The sequence below is a fragment of the Pelmatolapia mariae genome, linkage group LG1 (genome assembly GCF_036321145.2).
Source record: "Pelmatolapia mariae isolate MD_Pm_ZW linkage group LG1, Pm_UMD_F_2, whole genome shotgun sequence".
NCBI lineage: Eukaryota > Metazoa > Chordata > Actinopteri > Cichliformes > Cichlidae > Pelmatolapia > Pelmatolapia mariae.
In genome coordinates this window covers 13783576-13805297 of record NC_086227.1, presented here as the reverse complement: position 1 = coordinate 13805297, position 21722 = coordinate 13783576, and the positions used below count along the sequence as shown (strand labels likewise).

The window sequence follows — 21722 nt, the reverse complement described above, 5'->3', positions numbered from 1 at the left end:
CAAAATTTTGCAGAATTTGGGTGATGACCCATTAGATGATCAATACAACAGGGAGATTAGCTGCTCTTGTGAATTGTGGGCAGGTATGACTTCACTGTCTTTTTTGGCCAGATGAGCTAAAGACAACTTAGCAACTAGTTGTAGACTACAACTTTTACCCAGCCTCCAAACTCTCAAGATCTTTAAGCACTCAAGGGATAGGCCTGATCCACAGAACCCAAATGAAGCTGCTGGTGTCTTGGGTCAGGACCCCAGAGAAACCCTCAAATGATTCTCTCTCAGAGAATACTGCCTTTCCTCACCAACGGTTATTGAATCATGATTGCTACAAGTCACCAAATATCGACAGTAGAGTTGGATGTCTCGAGACCACTTTTACGTGGTCTTGGTCTTGTCTTGGTCTCAGATCCCTCGGTCTTGTCTTGGTCTCGCTGTCTTGGTCTTGCTGTCTCAGATCGACATAGTGGTCGGGAGATTTGGAGTCAACAGTATGACACACAACGTAACGTTCCATAATGTGTCATGCGCAAAAGCATCAGCTCTAAGAGCCGTGCTTAGAGAGTGCTTTGTAGTGAATCAGAAGAGTCTACTCCCATTGAGCGAGAGCAGGCTCCTCACTTAATTTCCTTTCGCTGCTCAGCTCTCACATAGTGGCTCAGCTATGCTCCAATCCCTCCATATTGTGACCAATCACATGCGAGGATATAGGATAATATCATTATGTGAAAAACAGAGAGGGTGAGAGACGCGACAGTCAAGTGGAGCGTGCGTCTGTCCTCTCAGTAAGTGAGTGAGACAGTAGACAGCGGTGAGGAGGGCTGTGCGAGTGCATAGCAAAAACACATAAATATGCCTGACGCCCGCAAACGAAGCAGCATCTGGCTGCACTTTAAAGACTTTTTTGTCTCGGTCTCGTCTCGACTTTGGTCTTGGTTTTGGTCTTGTCTTGTTCTCGATACCCTCTGGTCTTGGTATTGTCTTGGTCTTGGTTTAGGCGGTCTTCACTACAAGTCTAATCGACAGTAATCCACAGCTCTGGTCACCACATCACTGCAAATCTATTACAGTATTTCTCAATGGACGATGTCACCAGAGTCGACATTTATGATAACAGCGTATAGTGCAAGTATAACATGAAGCATATGAGCCAAGGTTGCAACTCTTCTGGATATTAAGGGTGCAGCTTAAGCCTACAAGTGGTCTAATCTATCCTTACATGCTAAATAACCACAAGCAAAGGAAAAACAACTGCTGCCTTCCATTTGAAGCAGAAGCTTTGATTTCCAACTTAGAAACGTCACACTGTGTCACAAGGGTGTCACAGTGCCCATAAAACTGTAAAACCTGGAACCTGTGCTTTTGTGCATGTGTGACTCATTAAATAAGCCATACACAGAAATGACCATTGCATTGGACTGCTAGTGACGGATGAATGGCTCTACCTAGCTCGGAGTAAAATAGATCTTGTATTTCTTGCTATTCTGTTTTTACTACTGGAACTGCGTCAGCTTGAGAATGACGTCGCTTCCATCTCTGAATCCGACTCATGATTTAAATGTAACGGAGCATACATGTGGAAGATGGCACACTGACTCATTGATGATAAGGGAGATTAATTGACTGATTAGCGATTTCCAAAAAAGCGATATTAAAAACAATGCTATTATGCTTTTCAGACAAAGGGAGGAATGTTTCTAATTCAGCGACACACCTGAAAGACCGGCATCCAGACCTGTTCAAAGAGGTGAAGGAGTTTCAGTTTGACATCACAGTATTATCCTGCCTACATGTTACCATTTTGTTTGAGACAGCTGACACTGCTGTTGTGAAATCAACTATTTTCTGTAAGTTCAGATGCTAGCAGCTGTTAATGTTATACAAATGCTTAAACTTACATCATGTAGCTAACGTTATATCTCAAAGGAGCATCAATAGGCTACCCAGCAAGCATCCTCACAATTTAGTCTGCGTCCTGTCAACAAAATATAATGTTAACATTTTAAATAAACGGTCTGTATCACCATTCTAGTAATTTTTTCATTTACTTAAAATGACTTTCCCATAAATGTTATTATTTTTTATATTTACATGTTTGAAATGACCCCCCCCCCCCCAAGTTTAAAATGATCTAACCCTGTCCATTGTAATACTATTTAATAATAAAGGAGTAAAATAATAATGGAATATATAATAAAGTATTTTATGTTTAAGTACGTGAGATAAATCCCTTTGTTTTGGGAGGGACAGTCATGCAGTTCTACTGATATTGATACAAACGACTACATTTCTGGTGTTATGACATTCCTCGTGCACACCTCCTACATATTAGGGCCACTCTCCCCATATTTTATGTCAATAATTTGCCATCTAGCATCATATCTGTCAGAAAATCACTTCTGTTATGCAGCAATCACAATACAAAACAGATTTTTTCACACCCCCTCAAACACTCGAAATTTTGTACCCTTGTCCACTTTCGTATTTCCCTCGTTGCTACCATCTTATTAAAAAGTGGTGAAATTATTCAGTTGAATAATTTGACAGGAGAGAGTGAGAATAGCTTTTCTTCCTGATCTGTAGTGTTAGCTAAGGAAGCTAGCAGCAGCTAGATAATTTCTTTGGTACATTTACAGTAAGTAAAGGTAAGTATTTGCTCTGTGGAGGGAATTCATGATGGCATGAATTTAAAGACTGTGGTCTAAATAAATTCTGAAAATGCTGCTTGACGTCAAGTTTTAAAAACCTGAAAGCTGAAATGCTTTTCCTGCAGTGTTGTGAATTACTGCTTACACGTGCTGTCCAAAAAACCTGAAACTTCTAATCACACACACGCACACACATTCATTGTTTTTCGAGCGGGTGCTTTCAGAATACACCCTGACCTTTATTCTGTCTGCAGTGACATCTCTCCTACCTCACCAGATAGTGCGGAAACTCAAGCATACGGGAATGTGCACACAGACACACACACACACACACACACACACACACACACACACACACACAGAGGGAAGACACTGAGAAACACACAGGAGACTGAACTTGTCCTGGAATTCAGTCCCAAACGCCTTTGAGTGACGTCCGTGGTTTAAAAATACAGAGTTTGCAGAAAACGGATAGGTTACTGCATCCTTGGTGACCTGTCCCTGTTTCTAACTGGTGTTCCACACATTGCAAGCAATGCTTCAGATTTCCCAGAACCCACCGGGGTTGTGTGAACTGCTGGTCCAGTGCAATGTCTGCCATTTACAGTGTCTTTGCAAAGTCAGAGTGAATGCTGCATTCCCTCATTTCACGACGTGCCCAGGACTGCCTGCATGCATGCATTCGCTGTATCCATCACAGCCCAAGTTTGTATGTGATCTGTGCAACACAGCGCCAAGGAGAGTAACTGAGGCTTGGCTGAACAGCAGCTCATTCCGTCAGGCCAAGTGATGAGGGTTGTATGAGGAGCAGAAAAGAGTCGCATTCATGAAACTTGGAGAGAAACACTTCTCATGGATGTTTACTATACTACTGCATGCCAGCAAAGACAGATCACATCGACACAGGTCGACTTTTATGCATCTCCTGTGGCTGGATTTTTCTAAATATGTCCATTTTCCAATCATGTTCCATCATTTCAAATCGCCCGAATAAACGTAAGTTCAAAGTGTGCTCACACTATAACCACACACCATCTGGGTTTTTTTTTTAGGATCCTACAGAACCACAAGCACAATCCAACTTTAAAGTTCTGATCTTTAAAGGCAGCATCGACAAACTAAAGAGGAGAAAGTGTATAAGATCAAAGAGTGAACGTGGTCATTTATTTATATAGGAGATATTTAAAAAATAATAATAATAATAATAATTAAAAAAAACAAACCAAACAAACTTGAGAGTACTTGAAATATTTCAGGTTGTAAAACTCCATATCTCACACAATGGCATATTTGATTACACCTTCCCTGCCTCATAAATAACTGCTTCTTTCAAACTGCACAACTCCTGTTAATTTTTTCCAAACATGTTAAATATTATGTTTTTGTATATCTACCACCAGTGCGTGACAATTAATTAAAGACAGACCCACAAGAAGCTGAGCACTTTCTCCAGCGTTCACCTTCAAGGTATTTCTGTCCTTATCCAGATTACCATGAAATCCCTGTAAGACCTGGTCAATCCTAAGCTATCCAGGGCTCTGGGGCAACCAAAACCTCCCCTTCTTCCAGTGGCCTACTTCAACACTAGTACAACTACACTGCAGGCCTGTTTTACCTTCCCTTATGTTCACATCTACTCTTCCTAAATAACACCTCAATTTTATTACACGTTCTTCCTTTCACCCCACTATCATTTATCAACTGTAAATCCTCTACTTACAGCACCTGTCATCAGTGTGTTATCTTTACTGTGAACCATGTGCAACTATTGATCAGGTGCGTGTTATTTTTATTCCTCCTTCTCAGTCCAGGTAAAGCCAGTGAAGCAGAAGGACAGTCTAAGTTGGACGCTGCCCGGTCCAGCGACACTACAGCGTGCTGTAATCTTATCGGGAACCTTTCCATAGCAGTCAGCCCCTCCTCCTTCTGAGTCCAGCCAAATACATGACAACAAGTCCAAACAACAGGCACCACAAATAAGAATCGGGAATCATTAGTGTACAGTAACTTTCGTGCCAGATCCATACCCAACAGTGCAATCTTAATTACCGCACCGGCCCCATGGCCTAAAGAGCGGATTAGAATTAGAAAAAACATGCACTCCTGCTCCGTCTGTAACTCTGCCTGACTCTAGCCCTCCAAAACAGCTTATATGTTAGTAAAAATATCAGAAGTGGTTCTCCTGGGCTCCTCAGATGGCTGGGAGAGCATTAGATAATCACCGGACCCCCCTCCGTCTTCTTCGCCTGCTAAAACAGGACCACTGATGTCACTGTTGCATGAGGGATTAGTGAGCGACATGAGCTGGGGCTTGGCACACAAACTATACTGGAATCACAGACAAACATACACACAGAGACACAAAACGCTGAATAAGGATGACTGCATGCCAACAGAAACATTAAAGGGAGTTTGTAAGAAACACAAAGACATGCGGCCCAGTGTACTCTTAGAAAATATGCAAATACAGAGAGGGGGGAAAAAAAAGTTAAATAGACCGACAGCAACTTCCCGTCTGAAGAAAACTAATATTGTTATTGAATTATTTTAGAAATCATGTTTCCCTTTGTGCATATTTTAATTACTACTGTAAGGACCATTAAAAGAAGCTCTACTCCTAATAAAAGTCTAAATTATCTGGGTTTCACGCAGGGGCGTAATTTCCAGGGGGGTTAGAGGGGTTATGACCCCCCCCAATAATCAGACCCAACCAATATAACCTCCCCAATAAAATTATGAATTATCTTGCATAAATAGGCTATTGATTTTCTTTACTCATTTCAGGTATTACCAGCAAAATAGTTGCATGTTTAATCATCTGGGAATTTACCCAGATTTATTTATTTATTTACACAGAGATATTGACCCCCCAATGTTCAGTACAAAGTTACACTGATGGTTTTATGACCACATCACTGGAAACATTTTCAACTGGTTAATTCTCGAAATTCAGACCTAATCAATTCAGGTGGATGTCAGATATTTCACTGGTGGTATTTAAATTATAACCATAACTTTTCAGCTGCTTGTATCATTGAAACCTGAGCAGGTTTTTTCTTCTTGTGTACTAACGCTGGCGTTTCAACTGCTTTCTTTAGGAGGACATTATAAAAGGAAAGATTTTAAAATGTTTATACTTACATACACTCAATACTGATTTAAATGGAGAACTGGAGATTGCAATTTAATCTCCAGCATATGTGCCGTTTATTTTATTTTGATGTCATTTACATTTAGAGAGGATTTAGTACATCTAATGCACCCTTTTCCATCTTGAAAGTGCATTCTGCACAAAACCCATTTCACCTCATCCAATATTACTGGTAAATAAAAAAAAAGGTATTTGTAAATGCATCGTATCATTAAACAGAAACTGTTTAAGACAACACAAGTGTACAGAGAAAATTCTTTCTAGCGATTAGCAGGTATTTCTAGGGCTTGCCATTTTCCTACGCACCCAAGATGACTGATAGTAGGTAATGAGTGATGTGACGCAATATTGTTAGGTAACCAGTCAAAAAGGTAACACAAAATCTCTCTTAACTTTATGTGACTGATTATTCTTCCCTACACGTTAAGCAGAAATTGGTTTCTTGTACACAATTTGTTGCCACTTAAGGTAGAAAGGCAGCCTTGCAGCTCTTCAACCTTCCTGACTTTGTTGAAGCAGAAATATCTAGAACAATATTTCACAACTATAAGCAGCTGTTCTTGTTACAATGCACACAGTAATACAGGCAGTCTGTGGAGGAATGTCATTAGGCAGGTGCAACAGGTATGATAAATGGCACGGGTTCTCGTGAACGTCACGCAGGAATGTTTCACTTGTGTCACTTCTATTAGAACCATGCAAACATGCTCCACTGTCATCAATGACTTTTTATTAGGGTGTGTCCTTTCATAGTTTCCACTGAATCATTTTCTACTCTCCTAAAGCATCCAACAGGCAGTCTTAGAGGTAGTTTCAGTGACTGTTTTCAAACGCTGTTTAAAAAAAAAAAAAAAAAAAAAACGCTTTCTGAAACCGAACTGGTAAGCGCCTGGAGTAATACCGTCTATCTTGAATCAACCTTATCACCTCAAAGCAAAAATAATATGAAGCATAAAACCACTGTCAAGTGTTCCAGCAAAGGTTGTGCCAAAGTGTCTTTCTCTGACATGCAAAATTAGATCAACTCGATAGGAGAATCAGAATGGAAAAATTACTTTAATATTTGGGTATATTCATCTTGACCTTTAGGAAGAAAAGGCAGTTTTGACATATCAAAGTTTCCACAACTTAGACTTGAATTTCTCTGGGGTGGGGGTGTTACGGTGGAGCTAACCAATACTGACTGGCTCACTCCATGTTTTTGAAACTTGGCTACAAATTTTATTTGCATGTCACGGTCGAATGGTTTGGATTACTACAGCTCTGTTACAATCAAATAAGACTTTGACGGGATCAGTTAGTCAAAAGAGGGTGCGCTGATTTGAACTTGCCTATAAAAACCAAAAAGTTAGTCGGGCGTTGGAGTGAATTTCTGCACCAGCCTACATGTGTTGTCACAAGCACGCAATGGACACTGCAAAAACAATGTGCACCATCTGCACTCCGCCCCACCGACACTGTTAGGGCTATATCAACTGAGGGTACAGTGCATCTCAAGAGCAAAAGACAGAATATACTCCAGAGAGCTCTGCATCATAGTTAATGTCCCTTTAAACAAAGGAGGAGGAGAGCAGCGCTACTTTAATGGGGTGCACAGCAGGTGAATGAGTGTCTTGTGTGTTTACCATAAGCTGAAGGCCTTTTTGCCTTAAATCTAGTCAGCTCAACAATTATTTAGTGAAAAAAAAAAAAAAAGGGCAGCAGAAAGAAATCAGTGCCTCTGGAGCACTTTGATTGTAAAATTATTTTTATATCAATTGCCAGGTTTTTGCAATAAAATACCCATCAGGTTTACAATTCAATACTAAATCTAAAAAAATTTTGGTGCTTTGTATATCCTGCCCCAGAAGGAAACCTTCCAACAGGCAACCTTCCTTCAGTTTCTTCAGTATATTCTGGCAGCGAAGACAGCGGTGTGATGAAGCGTGAAAATGTCCAAAGTACTCCAGTAACCAGTTGCTATTAACATGGCTGTTAGCTTTGTTAAGACGATGTGCTGTGTGTGGTTACATCAGGACACAATCACTACGAAAGGCTCCATTCCAGAGCAGATTCACTCCTGTGGACACGGACGCTGTCCAAGACCGATGACACTGGGGTGAACTTTTCCTTTGGAAGAACAATGATGCTGTGTTTTTACACTGTGTGCTTTTCATAATCGCTCATAGGTGTGGGAGTGGGACTCCAAGAGATTAATGTGTAATATAGAGGGTCACACGTGACAGTAGTGTAGTATCCTAAACATTCATTCAGATGAAGAAAAAAAAACAAAAAAAGGTGGTCAAAGCAGAAAATGGTGATAACACTACCAAGCCAACAAATAAACTAGGCAAGATAAGGTTCAAAAAGAGAGACGGCACAGAACCTTAAATATACAGAAGAGTATTTCTAATACTGTGACTCTTTAAGGAATCTTTATGGACTAGCTGTTGATGGCTGTAATCAGTCCCCTCACAAACAGCTATTTAGTCTAACATAACATAAAGACAGGCTCTAGCCAGAAGTAGCCTGTCGTCTGGCCGCCCCTCTAAAGCTCAACAGTTAACATGTTGCATTTCAAATAAATGGTAAAGTTGTGTCAATGATCAAAGCCAAGAAATACTCCATCACACAGTCCACAGAACCACAGCTCACAGGTTTGACCCTTTGGTTTTGAATCAAATAAGCAAACAGCGTATAATGTGTTAATTTGTAACCTTTAGAAACCTCTAGCAGCACCCTTAAAGTGTCAAACCTGTCCTTTAAATCCTTGTAAATGGTTTTCTGTTTGAAAATGTGTCACAAGTTAAAATGCAGCACTCCAATCATTAGGCTCACGTTTGCCACAACATGCAGAAACTATTTCACCTGCCCTGCCATGCCTCAGTGAGGACGAGCATAGATACTTTGTGCATTCAGTATACTCCTATTTTATTTATAGGTGGGAGTATACTTCACTGACAATATCATATTATTGTGATTTTTAACATTTTGCAATAACATATACTGTAGTTGGTCATTATCCGTTTTACCCAATAAGATAACATTATGTCACTTCAGCTTTTTTTTTGTCTTTGCTGCAAAATGAAATTGCCAACCATATTAACTAAATCCTGATGGAACTTTTGCCATAAGACAAAGTCAGTCTGCTAGCAGTCAGATATCAGTCTGCAACTGAATGGGGTCAAATTGGTGATTTGCAGTGTAAATGGTCAGAAATCTTCCATTTATTGCCCATCTACATAGACAAAAATTTACATAGAGAAATTTAGCAGAAATTCAAATCGAACTATCATATTTGTGCTCAGCAGCCTTCCTGTTCAATAAAAATATATCCAGAAGACAACCAGCTACCGGCCAGTTGACTCAAGTCCTTTCGAGTTGTGCTCACTGATAAAAACTGATTCTGATGGCAAGATGTTGGAAACCTGCCTGCATTTAAAAATTAAACAACAATCTCTCTGAGAGTGACTGCAGTCAGTCCAAGTTAGATTGCAACTGTTTTGCAGAAAGGTTGCCTCATACCAGGCCAGATGAGCAATAGCCTTGGGCTCAAAAGCAGTCATGAGTGCACAACACCCTCAATCTGCAGACAACCACTTAGTCACCAAAAGTTGCAATCTGTTGTGGAATGTGAAAAAATTTAACGCAATAAACAGACAGTCACCGATTTTTTTTTATTTTTTTTTTGTAGATGCAAACAGGCTGCTGTCCCATTTCTACTCATGTGACGGAGCCGTTAACTTTCTCTGAGTTAGGGAGTAGTTTTGTCAAGCTAAGTGTTTCCAGTGTTGGATAGTTTTTCGACAGAGCCGATTTGATCAAAATTTGCTCGGCTAACAACATCTCAGGATGGTGACACATAAGATAAGCCCTGTTATTCATAGTATTCCCAGAGTATTTTAATTTCTTAAAATGACTGAGAACCTTCACAGACATTTTAATTTCTTTAATAAATATCTATATTTGATTTACGTGTATCAATGTGATATTGCCACACAAAATATACTGTATTGATTTGTTTCCCCACACCCTTGTCTGACTGCGCAATTGTTGTCAAATAACTTGGATTCTGGTATGCTACACTACGAATATTGGAAGGTTAAGTGAAAAAGAAATGATGATGCCTCATTCTGCTCCATCCCCACGAATAAATATGATCGATCGATCGATCAGGACAAGTGACATCAGTGATAGTTGCCACTTAAACAGTCAACGGACCAAAGCAATCCTAAAATAATCTGTTTCCAGCCCAGCCAGGCCTAAAAGTCTGGATGCTTGGAGAACAAGTGGCATGACTGCATAGCCCGTGCAGATGCTTAGACCTTAGAAAGCCCAGAAGCTGGGAGAGGCGCATTCAAGGAGGAGCATGAAAGGCCACCAGCGGACCAGGGCCCACTCACATCTACATTCCTGTGAGCTCCTGAAAGCGAACAGAGAGCGCTGCAGCAACATAAACACTTGTAGCGCCTCGTTTTGGAAGAATACCATTTCAGTAATCTCATGAAACTATCACATGCCGACCTTATGATACTAAATTCTAAACCTGGAGGGGGAGCAGAACAAGCTTTGAATGTGGCCTTGCTTGTTAAGACCAGTTTTTAAAAAACAAACAAACAACAAAACAAAAAAAACAATGGGAGGGTCTGTTTCACGAGTACACGTAACCCAGTATACACCCCACAAGTAAGCAAGTCCTGTGAGATGAAGAGACTCACTGTAGCTACACCTAAGGTGACAAAGAGATTTATCATGTTATCTTAATTTAATTTCTTCATGGAGCGAACACTCAGGGTGACACTATATGAAGTGTTGTGAGCTGCTTAATGTTCAAGAACAGAGTGGTTGTGGGAATTAAAATGTATGAATACTGTAGTACAGTTGGCCCTGAACTCTTGGATATCTAACGCTATGCAAACATGGTTGATAAGCACTAGAGCTCCCTATATATCAACCAGAGGAGTGTGGTTGTGCCATGTGCCCCATCTTGCCTCCTCTGAGCTCCTTCTGCTCATGTGCTAGTGGAGATAAATGACATAGCAAAAAAAAACAACAACAACAAAAAAAAAAAATCTCCCCCTTGCTGCCCCCTTACTGCCCTTGCAGGCACTCCAGACAGGAAGGGAAACACAGGGACGCTGCAGCTGACATTTTGTTTGAATAAAAGATAACATAAACTTATTAAAGAAGCTTGCAATCTTCCTTTTTCATGCCAAAGTTTAAAAGAAAAATTACTGCAGAAAAAGAAACGTTAGCTTGACATGTGGGGGAAATACGTATGCGTCCTCGCCTGCCAAGAGCTCAGTTTCATATCTGTCAGTTAAATGTGAAACTACGGCTGGTTGGCTTATCTTGACACAGGGACTGGAAACAGGGAGAAACTGCTCATCCGACTCTGTCCAGATGTAACCAAACCCATTTACCAGCACCTCTAAATCTAACTGATCACCGAGTTTGTTTTGTTTTTGTTTGTTTAAATAATGCTTTATAGCACAGGAACTTTGCCCCAGTGGGATTCAAACGGCCAGCTGTGGCAGCACGCCAGGGGGGAGTGCCATGCTCTGGGCTATAAAAGACCACTGTACATATACGCATGACATCTTTGATAGACACGGATAAACACAATCCATCATTTGATCCATACAGCAGCTGTAAAGACAAAGAAAACAGCGTGAATGCTGAAGTCAACTGAACACAGGCGCTTCTGAGGCTGCTCAGAGGGAGACCAGCAACTATTGTGCATTCAGTCGTGTGCGATTTTGGCAATGAAGGCAGTCAGAGAGAATTTGAAGAGTATCACCTAAGAAGTAAAAGGTATATAATTTGGAAAAAAAAAAAAAAAAAAAAAAAAAAAGGAAAGGTCCATGTCTGATAGCCAAAATGAAAGACAGAGAGAAGGAGCCGATATCAGTCTCTTTCCTCTCAGGCAGCAGAAAAAGCACAGTGGATTAATTCATCACCATGCGAAGCCTTTGCCCTCCTCTGGAATAAATTACCCAATGACTCTCAACTTAGACTAAACACACACAAACTTGGCCATAGAGAGCTCGCATGGAAACGACGGGAGCGAATACTGACAAATGCAGACAGTGTGCTCAGGTCAGCGGTGGATCAGGTTGGTGTTTCAGATAAGCAGCAGTTAAATGTTTCTCAGCCGACAGGAAAGAAAACCCCGTGTGCCCGGTCGCCCGCGGGGATGGGAGGGTTAAATGACGAGGGGGGAGTCTGAGGTATAGCCTGAGTGATACCACTTATGCTAATGCACGCAGAGGCTGGAATCAGGCAGTAAGCAAGATGGCATTGCTTTCCACACACTTGTAAGCTTAGCACCCTTTACTGCCCTTTTTCATTCATACTAAGAGGTAACCGTAAAGCTGATTTTACATTTGTTGCTCTGGGGGGGGGGGGCTACTTGATTTCCTTGCGTGGGGGGCAATCAGACTGGAAAAATCAAGGCCAGATAAATGATGTTGTGTTTGGCTAAGGCCTCTCTTTCTCTCTGTTTAGGCCAACACATGCGCGCGCGTGCGCACACACACACACACACACACACACACACACACACACACACACACACACACACACACACACACACACACACACACACACACACACTACTATCACAGGACCTTGTACTTGAGCCTTATCATCACTAGAGCAGCCCAGATGGTAACGTACCCTTGACAATAACTCACATCACACTCCCAAACTTCTATTGAGTCCTTCTCACGCTGTAGATGCCTGCACATGTTCTGATCCTGCCTCCCTCACTCATATGTAGATATAAAACGAAGTAAGCAGAGGTACAGCACAGATTTCACATTTGCCTAACACAGTTTTGCAATGAGCTAAACGTGTACACTGCTGTACTTACTGCCAGTTGTGTGTTTATTTGGAAGAATATTATTATCCTTCAGGGCACGAATGCGTGTGTTCTGTTCAGAATCACAGTGATTCAAAGCCGAAGCCCAGAACATATAATAATAAAACAGAAGAGGTATTTGACATTAAATTGTAGTGATTTATATGTCAATCCAATGTACTTATAAAAAAATAAATAAATAAAATAGGGCTGTATCACATGAAATGATATGAAACATTCATCATCTCAGGGATGTATTTTACAGTATAAATGTTTTCTTGCTCATTTGGTCTATTTTTCCAAATATTTTCTGAATGAAATGCAAGAAATTAGTGCTTTTCAATGATATTGCCTGAAAAACTGCTTTATTAAATCAAAGTGCTGCAGGTGTCTGTTATTGGTCATTTTTTTTAAGAGAACCCCCCACTTAAAAAAAAAAAAAAAAAAAAAAAAAAAAAAAGCTACAACAAGCAGAAGTGGTGTGGATTCCCGAGGCTTGAATGCATCATGGCGAGCTAACGCATGTGTGGTTCTTAATGAAAAGCAACCATAAAAATACTTTTTCTGTCCATTGTGGTAAAAATAAATCCGGCCGCTCGCTCAGAAAATGCTTGGCGGATCTCGGCAATGACACCTTACAGAGCAGGAATTAACATTTCCAGCACAAGAAGATTTGTATACCATTAGTCTAACTCAATCAGGGAACTAATTCAATCAGAGTCACAGTGGGCGTTTTGACGTGGGGGCATCTGTCACACAGACTTCTCACTGCATCCTGGGGTGACATTTGGCCACAAAATTCAGCTTGACAGAGGCCCTCAGATAGCCCGCGGCCTGTCGGACAAGCGCACACTTTCCCATAAACACACAGATACACTGCTGCACTACTAAATTCACAACATCCCACCTTCTTCTTCTTTAAACCAACGCTTTGTGCTTACAGACGCCTGCAGATCTACACCAAAACAATACAGTACAGCCCAGCTTTGACTGCATCATAAATGTGCCACCAATGGACTCTTCAGAGACACGATGACAGCTCCCAACTCTATATTGCTCAAGTTTTTATGCTGACGAGGTTACGCTTTTAACCAGGACAAAAACATAAAAACATGGATCTTTATGTTTCAGTTTGCTGCAGATAGTTACACCTATCTGACCCCAAAACACACGTCTTAATCTGAATAACAGAAATTGTTATGTGCATGTGTAATCTCTTACACAACAAAAAGGCCAAAAACAATCATCCTGATTAGAAACACCTATTTAGTCCCTGAGTGGAAGCAGGCACGGCCTGTTTTGTTATATTTAGTGTAATTATTATTGGTCCAATACACAAATGGAACTGTTACTTTTTTTTGCCAGTGATGAAGCACTTTCGATGAGAGACTTTCTGGTGTAATCCTACCGCCATCCTTCTCATTACCCACTTTCCCCACTTCTAGCGCAAAGATCCCTCTGCACGGTCAAAGTGGGTACTGATAGCTGTTTGTGTAGGTTTTTGTGCATGAAGTTTAGACAACAATAAGATTTCGCAAGAGAGGACATCCTACTGAAAAGCATAACTGGTGGAAAGGTGAAACAGAGGCCAGAGCTAAGTCAGCTGAAAACAGCTGAAAGAAGCACGTTTGACAGCACATGTTGCTGCCTTGTGCGTAGATTTTTTAGATCTGTCGAGTCCAGCACTTCAGAGTAGATATTTAAGGACTAACACACACACACAGACACACACACACAAAAGAGTGCAACAAATATTTGCGTCATCCTGAAACCTCAAAGAGAACAATACCTCAGGGTAGCGCGAAGGGCTTTCGACCCTATGACCTTCCACTGAGGGTGGCCTATTTCCTCTGAATTCAGAAAAGCAGCAAAATTGCAATGCCCTGCATGGAAATGTGTATTTGCAACAGGTCATATATTGTAGTGACTATGCCTGTTGGTCTGAAGAGTCAGATTTCTAATGGCTTTAGAGTCATCCCCTCTCCCGTCTCCATGGATTTGTGTGTATTCCTTCTTTAATATTTCTATTCAATAACCTTTTTTAAGTAAATAGACTGTAGTTTATAGAGCAGAGGTTTTTTGTTGAACAGCTTTAGACATGCATATACACAAGCAACTGACTCTCTCACACACATACATACATAGTGGATCTGTGTCTGTGTAAATGTAAATGAATGTAGAGTCCCTCACCTTGCAGCTAGGGAGTTTTAGGGGTAGTCCAGAGGCAGGATTTCCTTGATGCTGAGTGGTATTAGTCTGCTGGGGTGAGTGGGAATCCTCGGACTCTTTTCCACTGTGGTAGACCACCCTATCAGAGATATGAATACTTGAAGCACAGCCCATGCTTCAACCCACTTCAGCCTTTTTTTTTCCTTTTTGCGCAAGTGCTTTACTTTGAGGCTACAAGAGTGTCATTCGCCCTCTTTTTGTAATCTTAAAGTCCACTCTTCCTCCTAAGGTTCATACTTTTTGTTGTTTAAATATAGGCTACATATATATAAATATATATGTAAATATCATCTAGGCCACAGCAAAGCCGGTTCTGCAATTGCTCTAACACAAGGCATGAATAATATATTTTTCTAACCCCCACCCCCGACCAGGAAGCTGATTTCCTCCCTCTGTTTTTCACATGAAGTTAATTGGAGAGCTTCAATCAAAGCAGCTGTCTTGTCCTCGAAAACTTGGATTCCGTTATTCTTCCGCTGCTCAGATCCCCATGGAGGATTTATTTTATTTTTTATTATTATTATCCCTCACTCCGGCTCCTCTTCTCGCCTTCCTCGTACCACATCACCATTTTCTCATTTTTTTTCTCCCCCCCCCCTTCAACTTCAGTGTTATCAAGTAGGCCTAAGACACACCATGCAGTTCCCCCCTCCCCGGCCAGCTTTCATGCAATAGTTTTATCCATTTTTTGCGGCCAAGGTTTCATGTGTAGTCGTCCTCCACCACCACCTCGGAGCCATCAAAAATGATGCCTTCTCTCTCTCTCTCCCCTGTCCTCTCCTCTCCTTCTCTTCAACAATCCGGTTGCCCACTTCAGCTCAAGACACGGGCCCATAAACCGGTTCTCACGACACTTTGCTCCAGTCCTGAGCGGTTCATCATCAACAGGCTGAAATATTCACACTGCAGAGCGTTATTCTGGCCAGTGGCTCCGGTGTCAAACAAGCTTCGTGAAGCATACTGCCCGACACAACACTCCATTTATCAGCCCCAAATCACCAATTTTAGGACGCGGAGAAAAAATCTTGGTGGATGGCTCGCAATCTCCATTCAGGCATCCGCTGGCCGGCTGAGGATGATCCGACTGATATAAGAGCTCCAAACCCGGGTGCAGTAAAGAGTGTTAGCAGGCTCCGCGATTTTCTGTCATTCTGGAGGAGGAGGGAGAGAAGAAAAAAGGATGTAAAGGCTGTCAGAGAGTAATGTTGTGAGGTACCACCTCTGGAGAATGCGATCGCTCTGAGAGAGAGACACACACAGAGAGAGAGAGAGAGAGAAAAAAAATCTTTCCCCAAAAAAAAAAAAAAAAAAAAAAAAAGGACCGCTCCGTGTCCACAAGTTTCAGATCCGAAATCGGGCACGGCAGGATTATTTGAGGTTGTCGAGAGCGGAAGTAAGGCAAGATCGAGCTACATAATGCTGATTTAATGTTTGTCTTTTCTCTGCCTTTTCTGGCGTTTGCCCTTCCAATTCTTCAGCACTGCTTGACAGCGGCACATCCAATAAAAGCACCCGCAAGGATTGACCTACAGCCTTTACTGACGTTAATGCAAATGAGCTGCGCGCAGCCAATCAGAGGTGCGCTCGGCGCCGCTGGGCGGTCCTCTGCTTTCCGTGGGAACTTTGAAAAGAGGAAAAAAGAGCCCTGGCCAACCAACGCTGAGCTGGCTGCAGGTAGCCTTACCTTTATTTATTTATTTATTTCATTTCTTTATTCAAAGCACGTAGCACATGCAAACCGCAGATACTGTGGCTGTGCATGAGTATGTCGCCCTGCTGAATCTGGGAAAACACATTTACAATTTTTAATACACAGGAAAACTTTTATTAAAACGCTTGAATGCACATAATGAAGTTGTAGTCTATGCAAATCTGTCTGAAAACACACTCAAAACACACTAATGCATATCTAAATTCATTAAAAGGCTCTGTAATGAGAGATTATCACACTGACGTTGTTGCTGATAATGAAATGTTAAGCGACCATGAGATTTTTTACATTTTTGGTTAATATGATACACATTGTGCCACGTAGTTTAAAATAATTTTTTAAAAAGTAAGACCAACTATCACAACTTTAAAGAATTTATTGTGTTGCTTAAAAAAATAAATCCAAATATGTTTTTATGTTTATTCTTTTATTCTCACATTTTACACTTTTGGCAATATTTGTTCCTGATGAGCTGTTTTATTTTGTGAAACTCATTCGCTCACCTCTTTGGCAAGCTTCACTAACTCAGCAGCAAAGCATATTTAGGGACTAAAAAGCAAAAACAAAAAAAAATATGCAACAAATGTCTGCTTCATCCTGAAACCTCAAAGAGAACAATACCTCAGGGTAGCGCGAAAGGCCTGTGACCCCACGACCTCCCACTGAGCGTGGCCTAGTTCCTCTGAATTCAGAAAAGCAGCAAAATTGCAATGCCCTGCATGGAAATGTGTATTTGCAACAGGTCATATAATGTAGTGACTGTGCCTGTTGGTCTGAAGAGTCAGATTTCTAATGGCTTTCAAATCATTCCCTCTTCTGTCTCTCAGGCTTTGTGTGTATTCCTTCTTTAATATTTCTATTAAATAACTTTAAAATACTCAAGTACTTAAAGGCACCCGACACAAGAATATCATGACCATAATATGGTCTGGTACTTGTGTAGGACATTTTCTACTCAATTTGAGCATTTCATTCACCAAAGTGCTTTTTTCTATGCCTAATTATGTTGCCGACATGGTGTATCTGATGCCCTCGTGTTGGCTTTGTTCCTACATCATCGTAATAATGTTGGTCCAGGATCAACATCGCAACTTAACTGACCAATCATGTTGTTGTGATGTCATAACTTTGCTGTGTGTGTGTGTGTGTGTGTGTGTGTGTGTGTGTGCGTGTGTGGGAGGGGGAGTATTTACATGTTTTCTTTATTAAAAAATAAAATATATATATATATATTATCAAGTTAGCCAATTTTAGCTTACCCATGATGGTTTGCTAGTGATCATTTTTTGAGAGCATTAGCTAACCTCTTGGCTGATGCTAACCAAATGCTAAGACAATGTCACTGGTCAGTTACAATGTTGGTAACTAACACTAAGACAGGGATATCAGATGCACTGGGGGCAACTCGTGGTACAGTATCTTACCCAAGGATACTGTGACACATAGGCTAAAGAAGCCGGGGATCAAACCATCGACCTTTCAATTAGCAGACAAGCCCCTTTCCTATGTTGCCCCTGCAAATCCTAATAATAGCATAAACCCATGATGCTTAATGTTTTTAATCATTATTCAGCTACTGAATAAGGGTATGAAGCTACTGCATAAGGGTATGATATAAAACAGTAAACAGTCTGCCTTGTGTCATAAGCTTTGACTTCAGCTTTTGAGACAGCTCTGAACGTACGGCTGTCACCCAGATGTATGGTTCTGGCCAAAAAACAGACCTCAGTGCATGCTGGGTGCTCTTCATTAGAGAGATGAGCAGCTAGGGGCTTCTTATAGAATCCACACAGCCTTACTGTTAATCCAGAGTACAGAGTTTTTTACACCCTTTTTTATTATTATTTACGTATTCTGACTCAGTTTTATCATAGCATATGTTTAAACTCATTTTGTCTCAGTTTCAAGGTTTAGCCTTTCTCTTTTATTTTGAAATTCCCTCATCTTTCATCCGCATTGTTTTACTTCCTGCCTTTGTGTTTTTCCTTTCAGCTTTCCTTGTTACATGTGTCTTTTATCTAATCAATCCCTTTGTGTATTCATAGTCCCGCTTCTTGCCCTTTGAACTATCTGATCGTCTTTGTGCTTCTGGTGACGACTTTCAGCGCTTCCAGTCTGTGGTATGTTTAGATTTATTTATCTTTTGTTGTACTTTGGTTTCTTTTTGAACTGGAGGCAACCTACTGCTAGCAGCACAAATATGTCCGAAAATACTCTTAAATGGGTACATGGACAGATGGATAAATATGGAACATGTACAATAAAAAAGTGGCACTTTCAAAAATCACTTTTCAGGTGATTGGATGATTGAATTAATATATCTCAATGCCGGCTTTTACATCAAACTCTTGCTGAAGTCCGTCAGTAAAAGAGTGAAGACATCTTTTAAGAAAGTGCAATATACGTTCTTCTGTGATTGAACAAATACTCACCATTTCTAGTAACTACTACAGCAGTATTAAAGGAACGTTTCTGCCATCTGCATGAAAATGATAACTAAAAAATTTGAAGAATGAGGAGGAAGAGCTGTCAGTTAGTGTGTTAGTCTGTCCTCAAAAGCTAAAACATTTTTATATTTAGTTTCTTCGCATTTAATCACCGCTGACAACCTCTTGCTTCAGACGGAGGGCCTGCAAAAAAAGAAGAAAAAAATCATTGTTTACTTATGTGCAGTGTTTATAAGTGGATAGCTAAATTTAGACGAGATGTGCTGCTCTAAATAACAAATGTTTCAGTGGAGATTTGTTGCACGTGAAGACTAAGAAGGAGGGCAGTAGCCAGAGTCCAATGAACTGACACTGTTCAGCTGAAAATAAGCAAGACGCAGACAATAAAAGTATTAGCAGTTGCGCTAAGTTGGTGGGCTTGCAGTACATCATAAGAAGAAGACAACATTTCCTATACACCACCAATAGCATCCTTTCAGTAGAAACATTTCCCTATACACACCCATCATTTAAACTGGGTGCCTTTGAGTGTGCCGACTGCAAACTTTATTAAAAAATACTCTCAGATAAACTTGGCTTCACACGTGTTTTCTTAGCCTTAGGAAAGGCCCTGACACATACTCATAATAGTCCTCCCCATGACAAGTAAATTTCGTTCTATGTGTAAAATTGGCAGCGTTCCCCTTTAACATAGCTCAGTCTGTGTTGCCTTTGATGACAGTGAGCTTCAACAGGCTAAAAGCTGTCACAGAGCCACAAAATGCTATAATGCTAGAACATGGCTGTTTTACACTCTATCACAGATTCAATATTAAAACCATCAATTGCTTTTTGGAGCTTTTTTTGTGCAGCATATTATAAGAGTTTGCTCAGTTTCCTTAAGGCATGGCCCACAAACAAAATCCAGCCTCAAATGGTTTACAGCCTCAATAAAAAAAGAAAAAAAAAGCAATGTGAAGAATGTAAGTGTTATATAAATCTATGTCAGAGATTTGACAGATGAGAGCACATAAATGAATCCGGTGACAGATCATGCTCAGTTCTTTATAAGCTGTCAGTAACAGTGGCTGCATTATTCATGAAGAGATGACATGTTTACTTTACCTTATTTACACTTCTCTTATTTATGCATGTTTGGCTCTCAGTTATCACCATTGTACTTTGTGCTGCCACATGCTTTAGCCGGGACATCGTAGGACAGTGAGGCTGTCATTTGTTTACGTTTGCTTCACTGTTGAACTGCGTGTTTTGTCTACATGCTAAAGTCCTGAGGTTGTCAGTGACTGTGCGCTGCTCAAGGAGCAAAATTCCTTTTTGCATTTTATATCTGTCGAGTTAACTCATCTTAGACATCATGTGATTCCATTCAGCGTGGTAGCACAACCACTGGCCACTTTATTAGGCACACCTTGCTAATACCACAGCTCCCTTTTGGGGTCAGAGGTGCTTTCATTCTTCATGCTACAGATTTAACAAAGTACTGAAAACATTCCTCAGAAATATTAGTCCACATTAGCATGATAACATCTCACGGTTGCTGCTGATTGAGATCCGGTGACTGTGGAGGCCGTTTGAGCGCAGAGAACTCCTTGTCATGTTTAAGAAACGAGTTTGAGATGATTTGAGCTTGGCGACATGGTGTGTTATCCTGCTGGAAGCAGCCATCAGAACATGGGTACACTGTGGTGTATAATACTGGCTATACAGTAAAAATGGCGCTTAAACAATGCTTATATGTTACTAACAGGGCCAAGGTGTGGCAAGCAGCAATCCCCGACACTATTACACCACCACCACAATCCCATCAGACCAGGCAACATTTTTCCAATCTTCAGTTGTCCAGTTCGTAGCTTCAGTTTACTGTTTTCAGCTGACAGAAGAGGCCGATGTGGTCTTCTGCTGCTGTAGCCCATCTGCTTCAAGGCTTGAGGTGCTGCATGTTCAGAGATGCTCTTCTGCGTACCTCGACTGAAACGGTTGCTTATTTTCTTGTTCCTGTCTGCACAAAACAGTCTGGCCATTCTCCTCTGACCTCTGGGATCAACAAGGCATTTTTCTCCAGAGCTGGGGATATAAAGAGATATTTTCTCTTTTTAAGACCATGTAGACGTGTAGATGGCCTTGTGGGAAAATCCCAGCAGATCAACAGTTTCTGTACCATGCCACATTCAGTCACTTAAATAACCTCTCTTCCTCATTTTGATTCTCAGTTTGTACTTAAGCATGTTATCTTGACCATGTCTGCATGCCTGGGGGAACTGATTTGCTGCCAAGAGATTGGCTGATTACATATTTTCATTAACAAGCAGTTGAACAAGTGTACCTAATGAAGTGGCCAGTGAGTCTGGCAGTAACACCAAGGAAACCTCCATTACTCTAACCTTATTGATATTTTGCAGCTTTTTAAAACTGATATATCCAAGTTATATTCAAGGATTGAGACACTAAGGTGCATTAAGTAAATTAAAACAACAACAATAACACAGAGTTAATAATCACTTAAATCAATCACCGGTTTCTGAATAATAGACCAGCTAGCAAAATTGTTGTGAAATTTTATTTCGTAATTCATTTCATTAGTTTTCATAACGGCATTACATACTTACACGCCCCTCAAGCAATGATTTATCTCACAGTGACGACACTAAAGTGACAACACACCATAACATTAGAGGCGGCTCCTGTAAGCAAAAGAAAA

The 21722-nt window shown here is 40.8% G+C and overlaps 1 protein-coding gene across 1 annotated transcript in view; it reads right to left on the bottom strand.

Moving 5' to 3' along the window:
• The window catches only part of pde8a (phosphodiesterase 8A), a 51383-nt gene extending 34996 nt beyond the window's left edge, over positions 1–16387 (bottom strand). Inside the window, exon 1 of the mRNA XM_063472919.1 lies at positions 14828–16387. Coding sequence (XP_063328989.1) covers positions 14828–14980 — 153 coding nt within the window. The 5' untranslated portion in view covers positions 14981–16387. The remainder of the gene's footprint in view (positions 1–14827) is intronic.
• Positions 16388–21722: the final 5335 nt, after the last annotated feature.